The sequence below is a fragment of the Onychostoma macrolepis genome, chromosome 05 (assembly GCF_012432095.1).
Source record: "Onychostoma macrolepis isolate SWU-2019 chromosome 05, ASM1243209v1, whole genome shotgun sequence".
NCBI classification, from domain to species: Eukaryota; Metazoa; Chordata; class Actinopteri; order Cypriniformes; family Cyprinidae; genus Onychostoma; species Onychostoma macrolepis.
In genome coordinates, this window is record NC_081159.1 from 36,146,169 (window position 1) to 36,169,908 (window position 23,740).

Here is a 23,740-nt window from a genome sequence, read left to right on the forward strand (position 1 = left end):
AATGACTCAATAGGTGTCATCATCGTACAATCTACACACGTCGTAGCCAATTTTATTAGATCCACGTCACACAGTGTGACATGCAGTGTTCTTATAGGATTGCTAAAATCGTGCAGTGTGTTTTGGGCTTTAGAGTGAACTACAACTAGTATTAAATATTGTATGTAAGGATCCACCTGGTAACCCAAAAGTCCAGCGGCCTGGTTGAAGGTTTAATGCGTGTTCGGTCTTTAACTTGCATTTCTGCAAAGTTCACTTAATTTATCAGGATTTAGTTTCAATTTTAGTCTAGCTCCATGTTTAATCTGACTTTCAAGTGATCATTAAATTTAGACTCAAATCAAAAACAGATCACAAATGTCGATTGTTTATTAATTTAGATATTTGACTACTTTTAATATCCCATACTTTCAATTATTCGTTCATCAGGGACCTGATGTCGGATTTGAAACTCGCGTGGCCTTTCACGACCAAAAACTCGTCAGTCTGATTTTCCTCAGAGGATGTAAGTTGACTAATACCTTTCAATCTGCCACCTACTGCTTGCTTATAATAAAAAAAGTGTAGTTAGTTTAGCCATTTTCCATACAACGCATTAAATCAGCAATAGACAGAAATCAAAACATCACAGATGAAGTGCCTACTGCTCCATTCATCCGGGCACCTTCAGTTTGTTCTATTCTGGGCTGCGTTTCCCAAAAGCATCGTAAGCTTAAGTACACCATAGACCCATTGAAACCAATGGATCTATGATCAACTTAGGCTTACAATGCTTTTGGGAAACGCAGCCCTGGCCATAGATTTGAGGTAACATCAGCCTCCACATGATCCACTAGACATAATGATTTCAGGAGAGTTCAGGATAAATCAAATAGAACATTTTGTTTGTCAGGTAAAAATGTATCACGCCAAATGAAAGACCATTTGGTTTGTTAGGATCTCACGACCCAGGGTCGCACCTGGCCTGAGACCCTGAGGGAGACACACCCCTCAGCAGCTTTTTAAATGTTTTAAAATTTGAATAAAAACTAAAAGACTTTAAAATCGCATGAGCTAATATTTTATTCACAATAGATCATAGAGAACATAACAAATGTTTAAACTGAGTAATTTTACACTTTTATCCACTAAATGAGGTCATTTCAAATTTGATACCTGCTACAGGTCTCAAAAAAGTTAGCACAGGGGCAACAAAGGGCTGAAAAAGCAAGACATTTTGAAAAGATTCAGCTGGGAGAACATCTAGCAACTAATTAAGTTAACTGACATCAGGTCTGTAACATGATTAGCTATAAAAGGGATGTCTTAGAGAGGCAGGGGTTGTTTCTCAAGAATGCAGAGAACGGACTTTTGTCCTCGTGGAGACCAGTCTTGCAAGGCATCCTTGGAAAAGCCAACTTGGAGAATCCTTGTGAGTATTGAAAAGTACTGCGTTCTTGCTTAACTGACCGCATAGTCTCAGCATAAGCAGCGGCCAATGAACAATAAATATAACAACATTACAAACAAATGTCATAACTTATTAAAAAATTTCATACTATTATATATATTATTTTCATATAATTGTATATCGTTTTATTTTACAGAGTTATATGTTTAACTATGACTATGTTAAGATTAATTTTAATATGCCAATACAAATACTGCAGATTTTCTCCGTGTCATACCACTTTATTAAAATTAAGCAAAACAAAACGATAAATGTTTACTTTCAAAAGCCATCAAGTATTTGCGAGAGCGAGTTTAAAGCTTACAGGCTTCTGTACACCGGCCACCCGCAGCGTCTTCTGGGATTTCTAAAGGCTCGATTCTCTCAAGTCTGCACTCGATGCATCCTCGATATCGAGAACTTTCATGTGTCCTCTGTACTTGTGTTCTTGAGAACTGGAACTGAACTTCGATGGTTGATGATGACGTAGAACGAGAACACAAGGACGCAAGATTGCTGAAGAATGCATATGGAGAAACAGCCAGAGTCTCTCAGAAGTAAAGATGGGCAGAGACTGTCCAATCTGTGAAAGAGTGCATAAAAAGATTGTGGAATACTTTAAAAACAATGTTCCTCAACGTCAAATTGCAAAGGCTTTGCAAATCTCATCATCTACAGTGCATAACTTCATCAAAAGATGCCCTGTCGGACCACTGTCCACTGTCGGAAAACACAATCCGCTGTCCCATCTGCAGATGCCAAATAAAGCTCTATCATGCAAAAAGGAAGCCATATGTGAACATGGTCCCGAAGCACCATTGTGTCCTGTGCGCCAAGGCTCATTTAAAATGGACTGTTTCAAAGTGGATAAGTGTTCTATGGTCAGACGAGTCCAGAAGAGTTGTTGGAAATCATGGACACCGTGTCTCCCGGGCTAAAGAGGAGGGAGAACTTCCAGCGTGTTATCAGCGTTCAGTTCAAAAGCCAGCATCTCTGATGGTACGGGGGTGCATAAGTGCATACACTATGGGCAGCTTGCATGTTTTGGAACGCACTATGAATGCTGAGAGGTATATAAAGGTTTTAGAGCAACATATGTTCTCCTCCAGACAACATCTATTTCAGGGAAGGCCTTGTGTATTTCAGCAGGACAATGCAAAACCACATACTGCAGCTATTACAACAGGATGGCTTTGTAGTAGAAGAGTCCAGGTGCTGAATTGGCCTGCCTGCAGTACAGATCTTTCACCTATAAAGAACATTTAGCGTATCATTAAATGAAAAATATGTCAAAGATGACAACGAAATCTTCAGCAGCTGGAAACCTATATCAGGCAAGAATGGGACCAAATTCCAGCACCAAAACTCCAGAAACGCATAACCTCGATGCCCAGACGTCTTCAGACTTTTTTGAAAAGTAGAGGAGATGCTACACCATGTAAACATGCCCCCGTCCCAACTATTTTGAAACCTGTAGCAGGCATCAAATTTGAAATGAGCTAATTTTGTGCATAACATTTTAAATTTTCTCAGTTTAAACATTTGTTATGGTATCTATGTTCTATTGTGAATAAAATATTGGCTCATGTGATTTGAAATTCTTTTAGTGTTAATTTTATTCAAATATAAAAAATGTCCCAACATTTCCGGAATTCGGGTTGTAAGTGACTGCTGTGAAATTGAGACCATTTTAGCAATTGCACAGAGATCTTTAGAATGATACAAAACATGAAGGGGAAAAACAACTGATTCACAAGCTGCATCATATGTGATATATACAGGTGCATCTCAATAAATTTGAATTTCATGGAAAAGTTAATTTATTTCAGTAATTCAACTCAAATTGTGAAACTCGTGTATTAAATAAATTCAGTGCACACAGACTGAAGTAGTTTAAGTCTTTGGTTCTTTTAATTGTGATGATTTTTGCTCACATTTAACAAAAACCCACCAATTCACTATCTCAACAAAAGCCTTCAAAATGGTATCTCAGTTTGGTTCACTAGGCTACACAATCATGGGGAAGACTGCTGATCTGACAGTTGTCCAGAAGACAATCATTGACACCCTTCACAAGGAGGGTAAGCCACAAACATTCATTGCCAAAGAAGCTGGCTGTTCACAGAGTGCTGTATCCAAGCATGTTAACAGAAAGTTGAGTGGAAGGAAACAGTGTGGAAGAAAAAGATGCACAACCAACCGAGAGAACCGCAGCCTTATGAGGATTATTAAACAAAATTGATTCAAGAATTTGGGTGAACTTCACAAGGAATGGACTGAGGCTGGGGTTAAGGCATCAAAAGCCATCACAAACAGATATGTCAAGGAATTTGGCTACAGTTGTCGTATTCCTCTTGTTAAGCCACTCCTGAACCACAGACAACGTCAGAGACTTATGCCGAGTTCACACTGCACGATTTTAGCCCGATTTTTCACTCGCCTACAGGTTTTGATAAATTGCCAACAAATGCCCGACATCGGAGGCAAATCGGAGCTCGTTCACGCGAGTGACAATCGCGCAGTGTGAATTATCACAGACGCGATCTGAGGGAATCGCCGACACGTCGCCAACGCCCGTGAAATATTTGACATGCTAAATATCTGGAGCTGTCGGCGATTCACAATCACGCTGTGTGCAATGATTTCTGACTGAAAACTACATCACGATGACCTTCAGCCAATGAGAGACAAAGATACAGGGCAGAGGGAAGTTCAGTGAGGAGTTATAGACCATATCAGTATTTTAATATGTACAATTATATCATACAGAAACAAGCACAAACGCTTGACCAGCCGCAACATCAGCATAACAGTTACTGCAAATTATTATTTACCACTCTTTGCAGAACACAATCCCTGCATCTCCCTCCTGCAAAATCTGTCTTTCTTTTTGTAGCTGGAAATCAGCGCACAGACAATTTGCTGGCTATATTTTTTAATACTTCCAGTCTCGCTCGAGAAAAACGGTCTGACACACGCAGGTTTTCACGTTATTTCCTTATCACTTCTCGCGTGTGTTTTGTTGTGAAACGTAGTTTGTGGATCAGACAGAGTTGTCGGCGATTCTTCCTATTGTGAAATCGTGCAATGTGAAAGCCCCTGTCGCCGATCCATCGTGCAATGTGAACACAGCAGCGACTGAATGCTTCCCCAGATAGTCACGCAGTGTGAAAACAACAGCGATCCGACGAGTTTGAAAATCGTGCAGTGTGAACTCGGCATTACCTGCGCTAAGGAGAAGAAGAACTGGACTGTTGCCCAGTGGTCCAAAGTCCTCTTTTCAGATGAGAGCAAGTTTTGTATTTCATTTGGAAACCAAGGTCCGAGAGTCTGGAGGAAGGGTGAAGAAGCTCATAGCCCAAGTTGCTTGAAATCCAGTGTTAAGTTTCCACTGTCTGTGATGATTTGGGGTGCAATGTCATCTGCTGGTATTGGTCCATTGTGTTTTTTGAAAACTAAAGTCACTGCACCCGTTAACCAAGAAATGTTGGAGCACTTCATGCTTCCTTCTGCTGACCAGCTTTTTAAAGATGCTGATTTCATTTTCCAGCATTTGGCACCTGCCCACACTGCCAAAAGCACCAAAAGTTGGTTAAATGACCATGGTGTTGGTGTGCTTGACTGGCCAGCAAACTCACCAGACCTGAACCCCATAGAGAATCAATGGGGTATTGTCAAGAGGAAAATGAGAAACAAGAGACCAAAAAATGCAGATGAGCTGAAGGCCACTGTCAAAGAAACCTGGGCTTCCATCCCACCTCAGCAGTGCCACAAACTGATCTCCTCCATGCCACGCCGAATTGAGGCAATAATTAAAGCAAAAGGAGCTCCTACCAAGTATTGAGTACATATACAGTAAATGAACATACTTTCCAGAAGGCCAACAATTCACTAAAAATGTTTTTATAATTATTAATTGGTCTTATGAAGTATTCTAATTTGTTGAGATAGTGAATTGGTGGGTTTTTGTTAAATGTGAGCCAAAATCATCACAATTAAAATAACTAAAGACTTAAACTACTTCAGTTTGTGTGCATTAAATTTATTTAAAACACGAGTTTCACAATTTGAGTTGAATTACTGAAATAAATGAACTTTTCCATGACATTCTAATTTATTGAGATGCACCTATACATATTCTTACTGAACTTTAAGTGAAACATTTTTTGGGCAAAATAGTGAGAGGGTGAGGCACAGAGGGCAGAGAGGGCAGAGGGGAGAAGGGGGGTGATGTTGTTTGCTCTCTTTGGAGAGCTCTTCTCCAGATTAATTTTATTGTTTTGTTGCATGGCATCTGTTTCGTGTGAGTTCCTGGACTTTGATTTCATGAGGAGATCATCTCACATATAAAGGACATATTATTCTGCATGACCATATTTTAGACCTCTTAATACCACATACCTAAACTTAACAACTACCTTACTAACTATTAATTAATTGTTAATTGCAATTATTAATTATCAGCAATTTAGGAGTTTGAGACAAAATCAGTTAATAGTTAGTTAATAGTGAGAATCTTGAGACCTTAAATTGAAGTGTAACCAAAGTTTCCTTAAAAAACAAACTGATCAATCTAAAATTCCATCAAATATTAAAGAGACTCAAATAACATCTGAATTTCCTTCAGCATCTTGTTTCTCCAGTCTGTGACAGAGGCCGTGAATAATTAGTGTCAGGAGTGTGAGTGCTGGTGTCAGACCTCTCGGCTTTGGACACAGATGGTGTTCTCCCCTGCAGTGGCACGGGTCACGTTAGCATAGCTAATCACTGTCAGAGAGACACTTCGTATCTGTGCCTGCCAACACGCATACCATACTGACACCAGCCGAGAATCCTCTCTCTGTCTTGTCTTGTTTTGGAAAATGACTCTGATTGAATGGCGTTAAAGATCCACAATGGTAATTAATTGACTCTGAGGGCACACAAATAGAAACCTCACGCTGAGCTTGATGACGCTCATTAAGCTTATTAAGATCAGCAAACTGAACTTTTACAACAGTCTCCTAAAATTAAGCAATAAAATAGCCAAATTTTAAACAGTTCAAAATCAGTGGCAGCTGGTCAATAGAGGGTGCAAGGGCAATAGATCGAGAAATCGCCAACAGGAGGTGGGTTTATGTAGCAGTTTAGCCAATTGCTATCAAAATGTTCAAGACATGACATAAAATTTAGCCAATGCGTGTCCTAATATCTTGTCAGAAATGGGCAATTTCTCTGTCATCACAAAAGAGCCACTGCTAAATAAAATAATAAAATAAATAATAATAATAATAATAATAAAAAACTGGGAGAACCATCCTCAAACTTAATCCTGAACTTGCTAAAAACAATTATCTTTATGTAAAATGAAAATATTTGAAATCTCAATATATTTTCTTCTGTTAACTTTTTTTTCTTAAACTTTTTCTTTAACTGTTTAGCATTCAATCATATTGGGATTTTCGCTAAAATTGTTGGATGTGGCACAGCCCTACCTAGGAAATTTTCTCCCAGTCGTCACTGTTTAAGATCTTCCCCCTGATGTGGCTCTCTATAAGCTTGCACACCCTTGTGAAAAAGAAGTGGACTCAATTATACTTGCATGCACTTAATATAATAAACAAATAAAGTATTTGCACATAATATAGTAATGAAATAGATAACCATTTAAGTGTACTTAAAAACAGATGCTTTCAGTGATGTTCCTTGACATACTTAAGTACAACTTTACGCTAGTCATAGACCAGTATGAGTGGGGAACAGGTGAGTTTGTGTCTTACTATCTCTATAATTAACCATTTAGATGTTTTCAAAAAGCGATACTACTACAGTGTCAGTGAAATACACAACAAGTGCTGTAAAACTGTTAACATGATTGATTAGTTCAGAAATCAGGAGTGACATGGCTAAACATTTAACTAGGCAGTCTTTCCCTATAAAAACTTATCTATTCTTCATACCGCTTATCCTCTGTTGGATCGCGGGATATAGAATATACATATATTGATACAATTGTTCAACATTCAAAACAATGCAGGGGTATAACAATATATCGTGTCACAATATATTGTAATACAAAAATGCAAATGTATAATGGATAGCAACAATATTGTGTACCAAAAATGAAAGCTTAGATAATTTAATTTAGTATCATATATAGTAATATCACCCAAGAGTTCATTAATTATTAATAAAAAAAATGAAAACAAATCACATTATTTAGTACAATATCTTATTTATTTATTTTTTTTAAATGATGTAACTGCTATCATTTGTCTAAAATAATTACGTATTTTTTAGCTAAGCAAAATGATGAATATTTCTCTTCTGGTGTCACTCTTGTCCTATGAATTGGGGAGAAGGAACAAGTTCACGCTGATGTAATATTAAATTCAGCATTTTAATAAACAGTGGTTTAATAAACAGCATGCTACACGGGTGAAGACACACTCTGGACAGCGAGGACTCTTCTCAGAGTGACTCAGATGACGAACGTTTGCATTTTAAAGAGCCACTAATATAATTCCTGACGGTAGCCTTTTATTCTTAACTTCATGAGTTAAAATGTTGCTCGGCCTTATATAAAAAGCTACATAATTTTAGTTGGATTTTTCCAAACAGGCTATTGTCAGACTAAAATCTGCTGGTATATTGGTTGAAATATGAAATATCTCCTTACAGGCCACTTTTAGTTTTACATGTTGTACAAGGCATGTATATTACTATACTATATATAAACATAAATATGATAATAAACTATGATATCCCTTATGAAAATTAAAGTTGGTTTTACTATAGTAAAAGTGTGGTAATCATGCTTTTTTGCAGGTTACCATTTCAATATAGGCAGCTTTACTACAAATACCATGGTATTTATTTAGTAAAACCATGGTTAATTTTCATAAGGGATACTAATGTTTAGATTATATTTTGGTACATTTACATAGCTGAATCACAATAAAGCTCACCTGAACTTTAACTAGTTTGATTAGCCTATTTGTATAATTAGTTTAGCCTACTCCTTTCAGTACATTTTCTATGTGTAGTTGTATACTTGTTTAAACTTTTACTGCAGAGGTAGCCTACAACATTTCTCTCCACTGGAGGCTATTTCCCAACATATATAGCAGAAATACAATAAATCTTACTTGACCTAATGTAAAAATAAAATTCAAAATGCTTTCATTTTTGGTACACAATATTGTCGCTATCCACTATACATTTGCATTTTAGTATTACAATATATTGTGACATGATATATTGTTATACCCCTGCATTGTTTTGAATGTTATATATTCTATATCCCGCGATCCAAAAGAGGATAAGAGGTACGGAGAATGGATACGTTTTTATAGGGAAAGACTGCCTAGTTAAATGTTTAGCCATGTCACTCCTGATTTTTGAACTAATCAATCATGTTAACAGTTTTACAGCACTTGTTGTGAATTTCACTGACACTGTAGTAGTATCGCTTTTTGAAAACATCTAAATGGTTAATTATAGAGATAGTAAGACACAAACTCACCTGTTCCCCACTCATACTGGTCTATGACTAGCGTAAATTGACCGACAGCGCCATCTGCTGTTTTTGGAAAAGAAAGTTGCTCAATTGCATGTGTGAGAAAATCAGCCTGCAAGCATTTGTGAGAAAATCTGCCAACACGCATTTGTGAGAAAATCAAGCCAAGTTTCCTCATAAAAAGGCAAAGGAGTCTCACAGTTGCAACACACAATAAATATATTTGTCCATACCTCTGCATTTTCTCTCAAATAGAGTTTTGTATTTGCAAATCACTTTGCGTTTGTTTGAAAGTCGAGTTTTTCTTTGCAAAGCAGATTGTGTTTATTTGTAAAACACTGGATTTGTTTGATGAATATTGGCACAAAATTTGCTCCATATTGGCTTAGGGTTCCTTGCATCTATTTAATGCATTATTTATTGTTATTATAATAGTAAGTACATGTAACGTGTAACAAGGACACCTTAAAATAAAGTGTTACCTACATTTTTTTTTTTTTTTACAGTAATTATAATTAACTTGCAATTAAGTGCCTAAAACATTATGTTCAGTTTGCACTTAAGAATATAATATAATATATAATATAATATAATAAATATAATAAAAAGTGTACTTATTTTTCATAAGGTCAAACTTATTGCAAGATGTCTACTATTGGGCTCAAAGATAGCAAACAATATGTAACCAAATGTGAATTTGTAGAAGAGCAATAAGATTTTCAGTACACAAGCACCTATATTTCCTATGAGTTCAGAATAAAGCACATGTGTCATATGGGCTATTTTAATTGTACTTTTATGATGCTATTTTAAATATGTTTTCATTGAATGAGAACGAAAGGTCGCACAAGCCTCAAAAACTTCTACACCAGCTGAATGCATGTCAGGCTGGCATCTCTGACCATAAAACTGGCATAAGCAGCTCCCCTCCCTCAACCTTTCTGAGTCTTAATCCACTTAAGAGACCAACCCCGTGTGTAAATCCATGCAAATGTGCAGCGGGAATTGTGTGGAAAGCAAAATCACAAGCCATGAGAGAAAATGAGAAATTCTCCACACAGAATGCAACGTCAGGCACAGCGGTATTAACGTATCATACTGACCCCCACCTCATGTAATATTTGACCGTGTGTTTGATTCATTTGGTGGCTTTTTATTTCTGGAAAGGCCTAATCTACTCGTAGCGGCCCGGTGAACTCTCACTTCCTCTCGCTTTAATTGAGTTCCAGCTCTGCGCCAGAGTTCGTCCCATTAGCCTGTTTGTTATCATCAATGGATGCAGGGAATGAAAAAAAAAAAAAAAACTGTGCCGAAGGCAATTTTTTTGTGGGTAGTAATTAAAGGTCCTGGAAAGATTTTATTTCAAGGAGCCCAAGAAAGTGAGCTGGAGTGGTGTGGCGTTTAAAAATCAAGGCTAAAATGGATTATTTTCATGCTTCTCTATTTTAGCGCTCTGACCCGGCAGACAACGCATTCACTCGGGTTTAATTTCAGGGTGGAGACTCACACTGGTAAATTGTGGCTGAGCACTGAGGCTAATGGGATGGGATGTTTTTTAGCTCTGACTTTATAGGGCGTCAGTGATGTGTGCTGAATTTATGAAATGATGAGGTAATGTTGCATTCTGTGATGGGTTTTTGGTTCTATTCAAATTCATGGTGCATTTAACTTTGACGCTTGAGCAGTGTTACTGGAACACCAATTACAGTATACTATCAATAAGTAACCAATACTATCATATTTATAATGATTGTACATTAAAATGATTATTATTTTTTTTACAACAAAGTCACAAAATTACAAAACTCTGTTTTTCCAATCATAAATCACCAGATTCTCTGTTAAAGGAACACTCCACTTTTTTTTGGAAATAGGCTCATTCTCCAACTCCCTCAGAGTTAATAAGTTGAGTTTTACCGTTTTGGAATCTATTCAGCCGATCTCCGGGTCTGGCGATAGCACTTTTAGCATAGCTTATCATAGATCATTGAATCCGATTAGACCAGTAGCATCGCGTTCAAAAATGACCAAAGAGTTTCGATATTTGTCCTATTTAAAACTTGACTCTTCTGTAGTTATATTGTGTACTAAGACCAGCGGTCCGATTTGGCTAGGAACTATACTCTCATTCCGGCGTAATAATAATCAAGGAACTTTGCTGCCGTACCATGGCGCAGTGATATTACGTAGCGCCTGAAAGTAGGCCCCAGCTATATTATAAATAGGTACCTAGCTGGGGACTACTTTCAGGCGCTGCGTAATATCACTGCGCCTGCTGCGGCACATGGTACGGCAGCAAAGTTCCTTGATTATTACGCCGGAATGAGAGTATAGTTCTTAATCATATCAGCCTAGAAAATCGCAACTTTTCATTTTCCGCCGGTCTTACTACACGATATAACTACAGAAGAGTCAAGTTTTAAATAGGACAAATATGGAAACACTTTGGTCATTTTTGAACGAGATGCTACTGGTCTAATCGGATTCAATGATCTATGCTAAGCTATGCTAAAAGTGCTATCGCCAGATCCAGAGATCAACTGAATGGATTCAAAAACGGTAAAACTCAACTTATTAACTCTGGGGGAGTTGGAGAATGAGCCTATTTCCAAAAAAAGTGGAGTGTTCCTTTAATGATGGTCGCACACAGAGACAAAGGTTTAATTGAACTGAGCTGAGTGCTCACTGAAAACCAGCTCACTTCTAGATCAAGTTGATTTTGATTTGAACATGTGGTTTACTTTGTAAGTAGTTTGTCCATTTCCAGTAGTTTGACTCATTCAGGCTGATTCGCAGAGCATTTTGAGCATGAGAGTTGAGCATTATCAAATCTGCAAGCGTAATGAGCCAGTCACAGAGTGATGGAGGACTCCTCTCGTGTGACTTTTCACCTGTATTTCATTCTGTATTTCTTCGTTCACATTCACAGCACACACAGTGAGGAAGGCAACAGCATTTGAACTCATGTTTCTTAACCCTGTAAAGCCTGAAATAGAATAATAGTCAGATAAAACTTTTGGTAATACTTTAGTATAGGGACTAGTTCTCACTATTGACTAGTTGCTTATTAACATGCCTATTATTAGCATATTGGCTGTTTATTAGTACTTATAAAGCACAAATTCTGCATGACCATATTCTACATCCCTAATGCTACCCAATACATAATCTTAGCGTCTACCTTACTAACTATTAATAAGCAGCAAATTAGGAATGTAGAACCAATACCTCTACTGATTCAATTACATTTATTTAGATTATTTGTATAGTGCGTTTTATGATAAAAATTGATACAAAATAAAAAAATAAATAAAATAAAATACGTTACTCCTACGTTACTTTTAGGAGTAGCTTATCATGATTATGTCAAGGTGATGTCCATTTGGCAGATATGTACAGAGAAAATCATCCAGTTAGGTACTGACATGTATTCAAACAAACAGTTGAGATTGTTTGAGACAAAAAAAGGGTAGTTTGGTGGTACTGATGTATCTATTAAATGCATTTTTCCTCAATTTTAGCCATTCAAGTTACAGTTTTTTTTTTTTTTTTTTTAACTATAAACTATATATGGAAAATAGATTAATCTTTATTCAAGCATCAGAAGCAAACAGAGCAATAAGTAATTTATCTTTTTCTTTTGCTCTTTGATTTATATCAGTGACAGCAGGTCTGCAGACTGCAGCAGGTCTTTAAAAGTGGTGCTGTTTTTTAAAGCCTGATGCACATGACGTGGATCTGACACTCATCTGATTTTCTTCCAACTATTTTCTGGCATGTGAGACTTTTTAAAAACGGGCATTTTGACATAACTTTGTGTGTTTTTGTTTATTGAAGCGTGAAAGTGAACTCAATGCGGTACTTAAGTGGATTACTGTGCTTGTGCACATGTCGGATGCCTGTGTTCACAGAGAGCTGCTTCACAGACAACGCGCCGGTAGAAAATTAAGTTATATTTTGTGTTCTATCTTGCTTGATAGTGTGTTCATATAGTCTAATGTAACAGTAGCCAAAGGATGCCAGGAAAAAAAATGATGCTGCATTAGTTGAGTTAAATATTTGGGTAACACTTTACAATAAGGTTAATTACTCAACATTAGTTAACTACATTAGTTAACATGAACTAAGATTGAACAATACCTCTACAGCATTTATTAATCTCAGTTCATGTTAATTTCAGCATTTACTAATGCATTATTAAAATCACAAGTTGTGCTTGATAACATTAGTTAATCCACTGTGAGCTAACATGAACAAACAATGAACGACTGTATTTTTATTAACATTAACAAAGATTAATAAATACTGTAATAAATGTGTTGATCATTGTTCGTTCATGTTAGTTAATACATTAACTAATGTTAACAAATGACACCTTATTGTAAAGTGTTACCAATATTTGTAAATATTTGTTAAACTGGGGGGAAATCAATGTATACAAGTGTACGTTGTATGTGTATGTGTACAATATGTACATGCATACGTTTCATTTTCACTTTATTCACGACATCCGTAACAGATTTAGTTTAATTGTGCAAGGGTATTTTTGTCCAATTTGGTGGCATTTTTGCCTCCTCTGTTAATCTCAGACCTGTGGCCAGGGGAAGGCTGTATGATTCAGTGAGAGAGTGGTTCAAACCAACATGATCTCATGATAATTTGTATGTATTTTACGTAAAATGTGGTTCTATAAAACATACATTTACTTACTGTAGAGGATAAAATGGCATATAGTTGGCATATAAAATGGCAATACATTTTTAGGTTTCAGGAGTTTTTTATACTAAACTTTGTTTAACGATGATTCTCAACTATGTTATAAAATATATAACAAAATGATTTGATATACCATTTTGTTTTATGCAATATGTGTGTAAAAATTTCCATACACTGGTTTTCCCATTAAACACAGTGTATCTAATTAGCATATTAATGTGTTGCTGTTGGGACAGCATTTTGAAAAGAAAAAAAAATAATAATTGTCATAATGGAAGTAATAGATTTTCATAATAATATCTAATATATAATTTATTTTCCTATTCAATTGTTATGTCTCCCAAAATGGATAATAAACAAATCCTTTTAGTCCTGGGGCCTGTACCATGATGGTGGATGAACAAACTCAGAGTTACAGGATTAGTTTTGAGTTGACAAAACCAAACCAGTCCAATCCGGCTTTGTTGGTACCATGAAGCTGATCATCAACTTTCTCTGTCAACTCAGGCTTGATCCTGAGTTAATGGAGCACGTGCACATGAAAGTGTGACATCAGTAATGAGCAGCCAATCACATGCCTTAAAACTGTGATTCACTTCTTGAGAGAGAGTCAGTGTGAAGATTAAAAGATTGAACAATATGAATAATTTAAACACATTTACACAGCACGATCATGATATGATCTATCCATGAAAGAGGAAAACGTAAAGAAAACATCTTACCATATAAGTGCAAGTAAATGTTGTAAAGTTAGTTTATAGAGTTGATAATATTTATAGGTATAAAAACACTTAATCTAAGCTCAAATGTAGTCATGTTTAAAGCTATTGGTTCTAAAACTTATTTATATTGCATAGTATGCATATGTTTACATTGATTTTAAATAAAAGCTTAATAATTACTATTAAACTAAACTGGCTTGTGTAATTGATTAAGGGTATAATAATTATATAAATAATATAAAATAATTATAAAAAATAATCATCTCTAAAAATCAGATGGTTTTATATTTGAAAATGTTTTACTATGTAGCGTCCTTTAATTTGGAATACGAGAAACTGGAGGAGTGGCTTTATTGCGTCAGAGATGTGTCACTTTGCTTGAAGCTGATTGGTCAAATTTTGGTTTGAGATCTCTAAACCAGAACATAACCTGCCCCGGAGCAGGTTAGCTGTGGAGCGTAAGTTACTATGGCGATGAACACTGCTAAAAGCCAAACCACTTTCATGGTACCTAAAACCCAGAGTTTTAGGTACTAAACTGAAACTTACCTGGCTAGCCAGCTAAACCGGCTTCATGGTACAGGCCCCTGGTGTTCTCTACAGTGGACATGTATGAAATTATGTCCTGTTTCATAACAGGAAGTCATATTTGAATTTGAAAACCCATAACGTTTTCCTGAGATGTTGCTTTATGACAAATCATTTGAAAATGATTCAGATTAAAATGACAATTACAAAATATAATCATATTTCCATAAGGATGTAACATTTTTCACTAAATTCAATTTAGCATATTTAAAGACCTAGGAGAGGGGGTGGTCATTGTAAAACTTCCAAATATTTAGTATCTCTAAAAAGCCCTGAATGTGCTCTGTACAGAACATCCAGATTTAAAACTGTGACGTGAGGTCTCAGAGAAATTCACTAAAATAGAATGTCCACTACAGAGGCAAACACTCCATAGCTGGGTCTCAGGAGGTAGGAGTGGGATTAGAGACTATAAAAAAAAAATATTTGACTGCTATATTGTTACTAAAATGGTTATTTTCCTGCATATTTTGGTCAATTGCATTTTTTTACCCTTTTATATTCGGTATAAAATGGGTAGGTTAAGGTTTGGTGGTAGGTTAAGGGGTCTAAAAATCTAAATTGCTTATTAATAAAATTATAAAAATGCATATTCACTGTAAAATGGATAGGTTTAGGTTTGGGGGTAGGTTAAAGGGGTTTAAAATCTAAATCGCTTATTGATAAAATTATAAAAATGCATTGATATGAATGATTTAAAAGATATGTAAATATGTCTACGTTTTTTAGCTAAAAATTCGTATCGATTTGTACGTTTTAAACATTGAAATATGTCTAAATTGTACATTTTAGCATCAATAAAAGCGTACAAAAATGTACGTTCTGTGCTTGTAAATGTTACGCATTAATACCTACGTATAAACATGAGACCAGACTGTTCAAACATATTCGGTCAGTTCACCAAAAACAAAGAATTGACTCAAAAGAATAATAAAATCACGAATGATTGGCATCGGTGGTTCATTTGACAGAAATACGGGACAATCCTGATCATGAGCAACCCCAACAACAGATGATGTTGGAGTGTGTCACTGGTTCAGTGCATTGCTAACCTCTGGTGTGAGCTGGTCCTCTCTTGCGGCCAGTGGAGGAGCTGTGTGTAACATTCTGAAAGTGTGTTATTTCCATAGTGGTGTTGGTCCGGAAACTCTCCTTAAACCTCTGCATCAGGGCCTCTACGCTCTCCTGATCGGGGTCCAGCGCTGAAACAAACACACACACACAAACCCGTGAGACACCAGAAGACACACACCTCTGCTGAAAGGCGTTAGAGGGCAGCGCATGATTTACTACACGAGCGAAAATGCTGAAGTCATGCTTATCTATTCCTGTGTAAAAAAAGATAAATGAGTATAAAGGCTGTGAGATGATTTACTCAGTAAATGCTTTGTCCTTAAAAGAGAAATGAGGGCATATGAGTTATGCACAATCTCTAGAACTTCATTTATCCTGTCTTTAACACGTTCTCCTTTCCTGTCCACTGTCTCATCGCTCCACATCACCTCTTTGCTCTTATCATGAACAGACGAGCTTTGATGTGTTCATTTTGGAAAGAAGGATAAAGAACGTGGAAAAAGTGCAGGCCATGGGGGAAGAGAGTTTCCTCTTCAGCAGTTTGCTCAAGTAAAAGACCTTTTGCTCTTAAAATGAGAATAAAAGTCATGGCATGCCATGATACTCTCGAGATGGTTTCCTCTTGTAGAGTCAAAGTTCTGCAGGAAAAAGTCCAAAAGGCCCAAAATGTATTTAATGGCAGTGAATTACTACCTTTTGCCAGCTGTGTGTGCACAACCTGGACCGTGCTTGTTGAACATTTAATTTCAAAACCACATGGTGCTACAACAGCTTCCACACTTCTGCAAAGGATACGAGAACACAGATGCAGGGATTTGCTCCCATTCAGACACAATAGCAAAATTGAGGTCATGATATTTCTTAGTGGTGTGTCCAGCAGTCCAGTTTCCAATTCATCCCCAAGGTTTTCACTAAACTTCAGGTGAACAATAACCCATTTTACTAGTGGAAACCCCTTGAGGAAAATAAGTGTACTTTAACATATTTTCAAAAGACTACTTATTATGGAAATATTTTACATTTATTTACATGTAAATTGCAGTTCAATTGGAGATGTATTATAGTTTAAATTCATATTAGCTGAACTTTTAGGCATACATATTTATTTTATTGTCTTTGAATTGTGGTTACAGTGTACTGTTGAATATACTGACTAGCATTTATGGTAAACTAAAATATATTTTAATGTAATTTCTACTGAAATTTGTATTTTATGTTTTTTTAAAAACTGAAATTTTCCTGAAATTACACGTTTGTAATGGTAAATTTGCAATTTGGAACATTTAAAATACACATTGAATAACACACTACAGTTAAAATGATAATCAAGTACTTTAAAACATTTTAATTGGCATTATTATAAAGTGCATTTTTTTCAATGTGTAGTTAAGTGATATTTTATTTATTTGCTATATTTACCTTATATACTGTATATATATATATATATATATATATATACACACACACACACACACACACACAATTTAGAATTAAATTACACACATAATAAAGTGCACAAATAATTCAATTAAGCACACATCTTTATATGTGTATATGAAGAGTTCAGATGCAAAAGCCTCTAAATGCCATCTGAATTTTTCTTCTAAAATGAGCATTTTTATCAGGCTCCTATATTTATGTTCAGTTATTTCACTTTAATTGCATAGAAAAGCGCCTATACATTGCCATTAGAGTAAAATTACTGAACCTACACAAAGGAGCCTGATAAAAAAATGCTCATTTTAGATGAAAATTTCAGATGGCACTTAGAGGCTTTTGCATCTGAACTCTTCATATATATATATATATTATATATAACATTTTTTTCCAATGCCACACTGAAAGTGACTAATCTCTTAAATGCACCTCATTCTACTGAAAAAGTAGAGCTTGCAAGTCTAAATGCTTGATTTTGTAAATCTGTTAGTTGTTTGTTTAGATAAAACAGGGGGCATCCACATACAGTACTCTTGGCCATAAACCTATATTTTGCATTATTTCAGGGTCAGAGAACTACAAAAGTCAGGATATTACTTTGACAATTTAACTAAAACTATGTGAGGCCAAATAGCGAGCGACTCTTAAAGTGTTTTATTAGCTTGCCAAAGAAATAATAAATAAATAAATAAAAAATTACATTTCCGCACGGATGGAGAGCATGTGTTGGAGTTCATGCGGTTCACTGCATGATTTTAGTAAATGTCTTTGGCCCCCCGTTTGGAAATCAACAGTACTTCCAAACAGGGGGCCAAAGCAAAAACGGACAAGCGGTGTGATGCCCACAACGCTGCAATGTTTGTATTGTATTTCCAACTGGCAGCAAATCAGAGTGCCTCAGGGGACGCCGCTGACCCATCTCAACATGTTCTGGCCCATTTGCACCACAGCAGAAGCATAATATATAAAAATAAACTTCCCCTCTTATTGTCTGTTCCAGGAGTGGGAGGAGGTGAAACAGAGAGATGGAGTGGGATGAGATGCCTCAAAAAGTCGCAAACAATTTATCTCCCAGCTTCATTACAAAGACACATCACTACTCCCTACAGCCGGTGCTGCATCACAACTTCAATTAACTTGAGATATGTAGAGGGCCGCTCTCTCCACGGAGGCATAATGGCTCTGGACAGGGGCGATTTCCTTGCCGTGTGCCTTTATGTTGAAGGCCCCCTGATGGAGAAGTTTGCAGATGGATGAGGCTGAGGTCCCTGTAGTCAGCGACTGGTTATTTATTTTGCTGTGTTTCACTAGTGTGTGTCATTCTGTCTAATTAGCAGCTGTTTGTTTAATGTAAGTGTCACACTTATGTGTGGATACTGTTCACAAGATCGTTGTGGAAAAACCTGCTGTGAAAGCATCTCATCGCTGCACTACAGAATAAGTTGCCTGCTGTTTTTATTTTGCATGAGTTTGGAGCCAGCCAGCAAACACTCTTAAAAATAAAGGTTCTCCATAAAGATGAAGTCACATTTATTGTTGTTCACCAACTTTTCGTAGACAAAATCTATTCAATACAATAGGAATCCACACGACCATGAATTATCCATGGGGGTGAAGGATATCCCCACAAGATTTTGCCACAGGATCAGGTTGGTCGTGCTAATTCACCATATTGACCAAAAGAAAGCTGCTTGGTTTGAAAGTGACTTATGCCCGTTAATGCAAATATCTAATCAACCAAACACATGGCAGCAACTCATTGCATATAGGCATGTAGATGTGGTCAATACGATCTGCTGAAGTTCAAGCCGAGCATCAGAATGGGGAAGAAAGCTGATTTAAGTGATTTTGATTGTTGGTGCCATACGTGCTGGTCTGAGCATTTCAGAAACTGCTGATCTACTGGAATATTCATGCACAAACATCTCTAGAGTTTACATAGAATGCAAATATCCAGTCAGATTGTCAACCGCTTGATTACTTGTATTGTCACAAAATGTAACTACTGTATCGTCCAGCTCTAATCTGCTAAATGCATCTATAAGGCATGACGATATTAAGATATAGGCATTAACACCATGGTTGTTTAGGAAAAGCTCAAAAAGCTGTAGAGCATCTTTGATGATCAAGGCAGATATGGTGTTGAATGAGTTACATGTAGCAGTTGGATGGTTGCCATGGCATCAAGTATGCTGATGGAGGAACGTGGCTAAATGATGGTCAGCATGCCTGCTAATGAAGTGATGCTAAACCGAAATCAATGGAACTCTTAACAGCCTCGAACAGCGTTTAGAAAAGCATCTAACAGCAGTTCTGCTGAGAACCGCATGTGTTCTTTTATTTGTGCAGCACAGTGGTAGATTTTGAGTCAAATTATTTTTTTCTCCAGAGTGGACCCGCAACAAAGACAACTGATGACAAAACGACTTAATTGAATTTGAAACACGCTCTGTCAGTGTCAATACTGCTGAACTCTAATTTGACTAATCTCTCACTGAGGCCAAACAATATTGTAAAAATGCTAATTTCTCTAAATTAATTTAGAATAATTTATTATGTATTTAGCAATCCAAAAGAGTGTTTTACATCTTCATTCCACTGACCAGGATAAAGCAGAAAAATAATTATAACACAAATACAAAGTTCAGGTTGGCAATGGTAATTCCACACTAGAAGTTTCTATACCCGTAGTCCTGATAGCCATAGTGGCCATGCTCAGGACTTTGGTCAAGGCCACTATGTCTCCCCTGTCTAGGCCTCCCAAGCTCCCTGCTCCGCCATGGCCGCCGGAGTCCCCTGACCCGCCATGGTCTCTAAGTGTCTCCTGTTCCGCCCTGGATGCCTCCTCAGTATCCCTGTCCTGCACCGGCTTCCAGGGCGCCCACCCTCCCTCCCAGGTGGTACTGTTACGGTGCAGGACGCGCCTTCTGGGAGGGGGAGGTACTGTCACGTGTCTACCTGTCTGAAGTCCCTGTCTGTCCTTATTTGGTCTAGTTCCGTTTTTTGTTAATTGATTGTCACCACCTGATTTGTATTATGTTGTTTGCTCTTTTGTTCCCGTTCTCATAAAAGTCCTCAATTCTCCTTTTGTATTTGTCCGATCTTGAGTTAATTTAATGGGAATGTGAGTTGATGCTGTTTCGTTCTCCTGTCTTTCATTTATATCTTTACTACAACCACGCACCCGTGACACATATACACTAATATATGAAGAGTTAATTTGCAAAAAAAAAAAAAACTGACTCCTGTGCATCATTCTCCACATATAGCACAATCTGAACCCTAAACACATTTTGTCAAAAAAGACGGTATTGTCTGCTGTCAAGGCATCGCGAGTTCACGTTTTACAGCAGAAGCCGACAAGCGCCCTTGTTGTTTGTGAACAGAACGATACATCCATTTGAGCGAATCAGCGTGCTGTATTCAGGTCAGGTGACAAGCAAGGCTGCAATAGTCGCTTCGAAAAGACCTGCTAGCTGTGAGATGAGTTTCGTCAAAGCTGACTAAAAGTGATAGAGGATGGGCAATTTCGACTAACTTGATGAACCTGTGATTTCTTCTTCAGGGTCTAAAAGGAAAATAAAAGCTGCTTTTTTTTTTTTTTTTTTTCACAGAACCTTGCAAAAGCACCACGTTACAGTGGACAGGGAAAAGCTGCTCCCTGTATTGCTTGAAATCACAACAACAATGTTTGTCAGGCGTCTACATTGTCTGCTGAAGAGATTAAAAATTGTCGCCTTGGAATTATAAGGTCCTGTCTGCATTTTGAGTGGTTTTGAGATATTGAGCTTCAAAGTTATTATATGGGGAACAAGTCTCTTTCCTACATGAAAATGACAAGAGACCCTAAATGTAGGCTATTCTAAATGTACAATATCAAAATCCTCTCAAATTTTTTAAATGGGTGTTTTTGGAAAAGGTCAAATGTAGATATAACCTTCTAAGTCTAAAAACTAATTTTCCACTTGGAATTATAAGGTTCTATCTTGCAAAACATGAATTGAAGCAACGATTTTCAAGAAAAATAAATATATATATATATATATATTATAATTTGTTTTAAAACATAAAATTAGTGTTGTAACAATGTGTCAACATGTATGAGAAAGGCAAGTTTAATGCTTTCTTTATCACATTTATTCCATATTTTAGGACAAATAATTTTTTCTTGGTTAAGTTAGGCACAAAAGGCAATACTAAATATTTTGTCCAGTGCTAATGTTAATTTTAGCTAGGATTATAGTGGGTAATTAAACACATTATTGCAGGAACATTTAAGGCAGCTACTCTAATCCATCTGACCAGGAGTTTATTCCATAAAAAGCGGGGCAGGGAAAATAGCATTCTCTTTAAATCAGTATGGCCGATATAACATGCTAACGTTTTTGTGCTTTACGTTATGTAAACGTAATTAAGACCCCATCATTTAAATTGTTGACTATTTGATATTTAAGACTTTAAACTGCATGAATATTTCTCCAATCATTATATTCACGTCTTTAGCAACACAGACTTATATCCAGCACGGATGGATCTCTAATCACTGCAATAGCAAACTCTCCTGATATTTTCAGAACAATCCAAAAAGTAAAAAATAAAAAATATGGTGTGAAAAAGTGTTGGCCCTCTTCCTGATTTTTACATTTTTTGCATGTTTGTCACACTTTAATGTTTCAAATCATCAAACAAATTTAAATATTAATCAAAGATAACACAAGTAAATACAACATGCAGTTTTTAAATGAAGTTTTTTATTATGAAGGGAAAACTAAATCCAAACCAACATGGCCCTGTGTGAAAAAGTGCTTGCCCCCTCCTATTAAATCATGAAAGAACTGTGATTAACCACATTGTTTTAGAAAGCTGAGTTAAATTTCACTAGCCAAACCCAGGCCTGATTACTGCCAGACCTGTTGAATCAAGAAATCACTTAAATATAACCTGTCTGACAAAGTGAAGCATGTTTAAAGAGCAACACATCATTCTGTGATCTTAAGAAATTCATAAACAGAAGAGAAACAAAATAGTTTACATGTATCAGTCTGGAAAGGGTTATAAAGCCATTTCTAAGGATTTGGGACTCCAGCAAACCATGGTCAGAGCCATTATCTACAAATGGAGAAAAATTGGAACAGTGGTGAACCTTCCCAAGAGTGGCCGGCCTACCAAAATTACTCCAAGAGCACAAAGACGACTCGTCTAGGAGGTCATAAAAGAACCCAGAACAACATCTAAAGAACTGCAAGCCTCACTTGCCTCAATTAAGGTCAGTGTTCATGATTCAACAATAAGAAAGAGACTGGGCAAAAACAGCATCAATGGGAGAGTTCCAAGGCAAAAGCCATTACTGACCAAAAAGAACACAAAGGCTCGTCTCACATTTGCCAAAAAATATCTTGATTATCCCCAAGCCTTTTGGGCAAATATTATGTGGACTGATGCGACAAAAGTTGAACTTTTTGGAGGGTGTGTGTCCCATTACATCACAGCATTTCATAAAAAGAACATCATACCAACAGTCAAACATGGTGGTGGTAGTGTGATGGTATGAGGCTGCTTTGCAGCTTCAGAACCTGGATGACTTGCCATAATTGATGGATCCATGAATTCTGCACTCTATCAGAAAATCCTGAAGGAGAATGTACGGCCATCAGTTTGTGACCTCAAGCTCAAGTGCACTTGGGTTATGCAGCAGGACAATGATCCAAAACACACCAGCAAGTCCACCTCTGAATGTCTCAAGAAAAACAAAATTAAGGTTTTGGAGTGGCCAAATCGAAGTCTGGACTTAAATCCAATTGAAATGCTGTGGCATGACCTTAAAAAGGCGGTTCATGCTCGAAAACCCTCCATTGTGGCTGAATTAAAACAATTCTGCAAAGAAGAGTGGGCCAAAATTCCTCCACAGCGATGTGAAAGACTCATTGCCAGTTATCACAAACACTTGATTGCAGTTGTTGCTGCTAAGGGTGGCACAACCAGTTATTAGGTTTAGGGGCAAGCACTTTTTCACACAGGGCCATGTGGGTTTGGATTTAGTTTTCCCTTCATAATAAAAAACATCATTTAAAAACTGCATGTTGTGTTTACTTGTGTTATATTTGATTAATATTTAAATGTGTTTGATGATCTGAAACATTAAAGTGTGCCAAACATGCAAAAAAAAAAAAAAAAATCAGGAAGGGGCCAACACTTTTTCACACCACTGTATATAAATAAATAAATGTATATATATATATATATATATATATATATATATATATAATAATAATAATA

At 36.7% G+C, this 23,740-nt stretch overlaps 1 protein-coding gene across 3 annotated transcripts in view; it reads right to left on the reverse strand.

Annotated features, from left to right (window-relative positions):
• Positions 1 to 23,740, reverse strand: part of LOC131540270 (astrotactin-2-like) — a 588,347-nt gene that overhangs the window by 365,765 nt on the left and 198,842 nt on the right. For 2 of the 3 annotated variants that reach the window (XM_058774886.1, XM_058774885.1), the window contains exon 4: positions 16,006 to 16,155. The exons of the other annotated variant lie outside the window; for it this stretch is intronic. In XM_058774886.1, the coding sequence (XP_058630869.1) occupies positions 16,006 to 16,155 (150 nt within the window). The remainder of the gene's footprint in view (positions 1 to 16,005; positions 16,156 to 23,740) is intronic. 3 annotated transcript variants of the gene reach the window in all.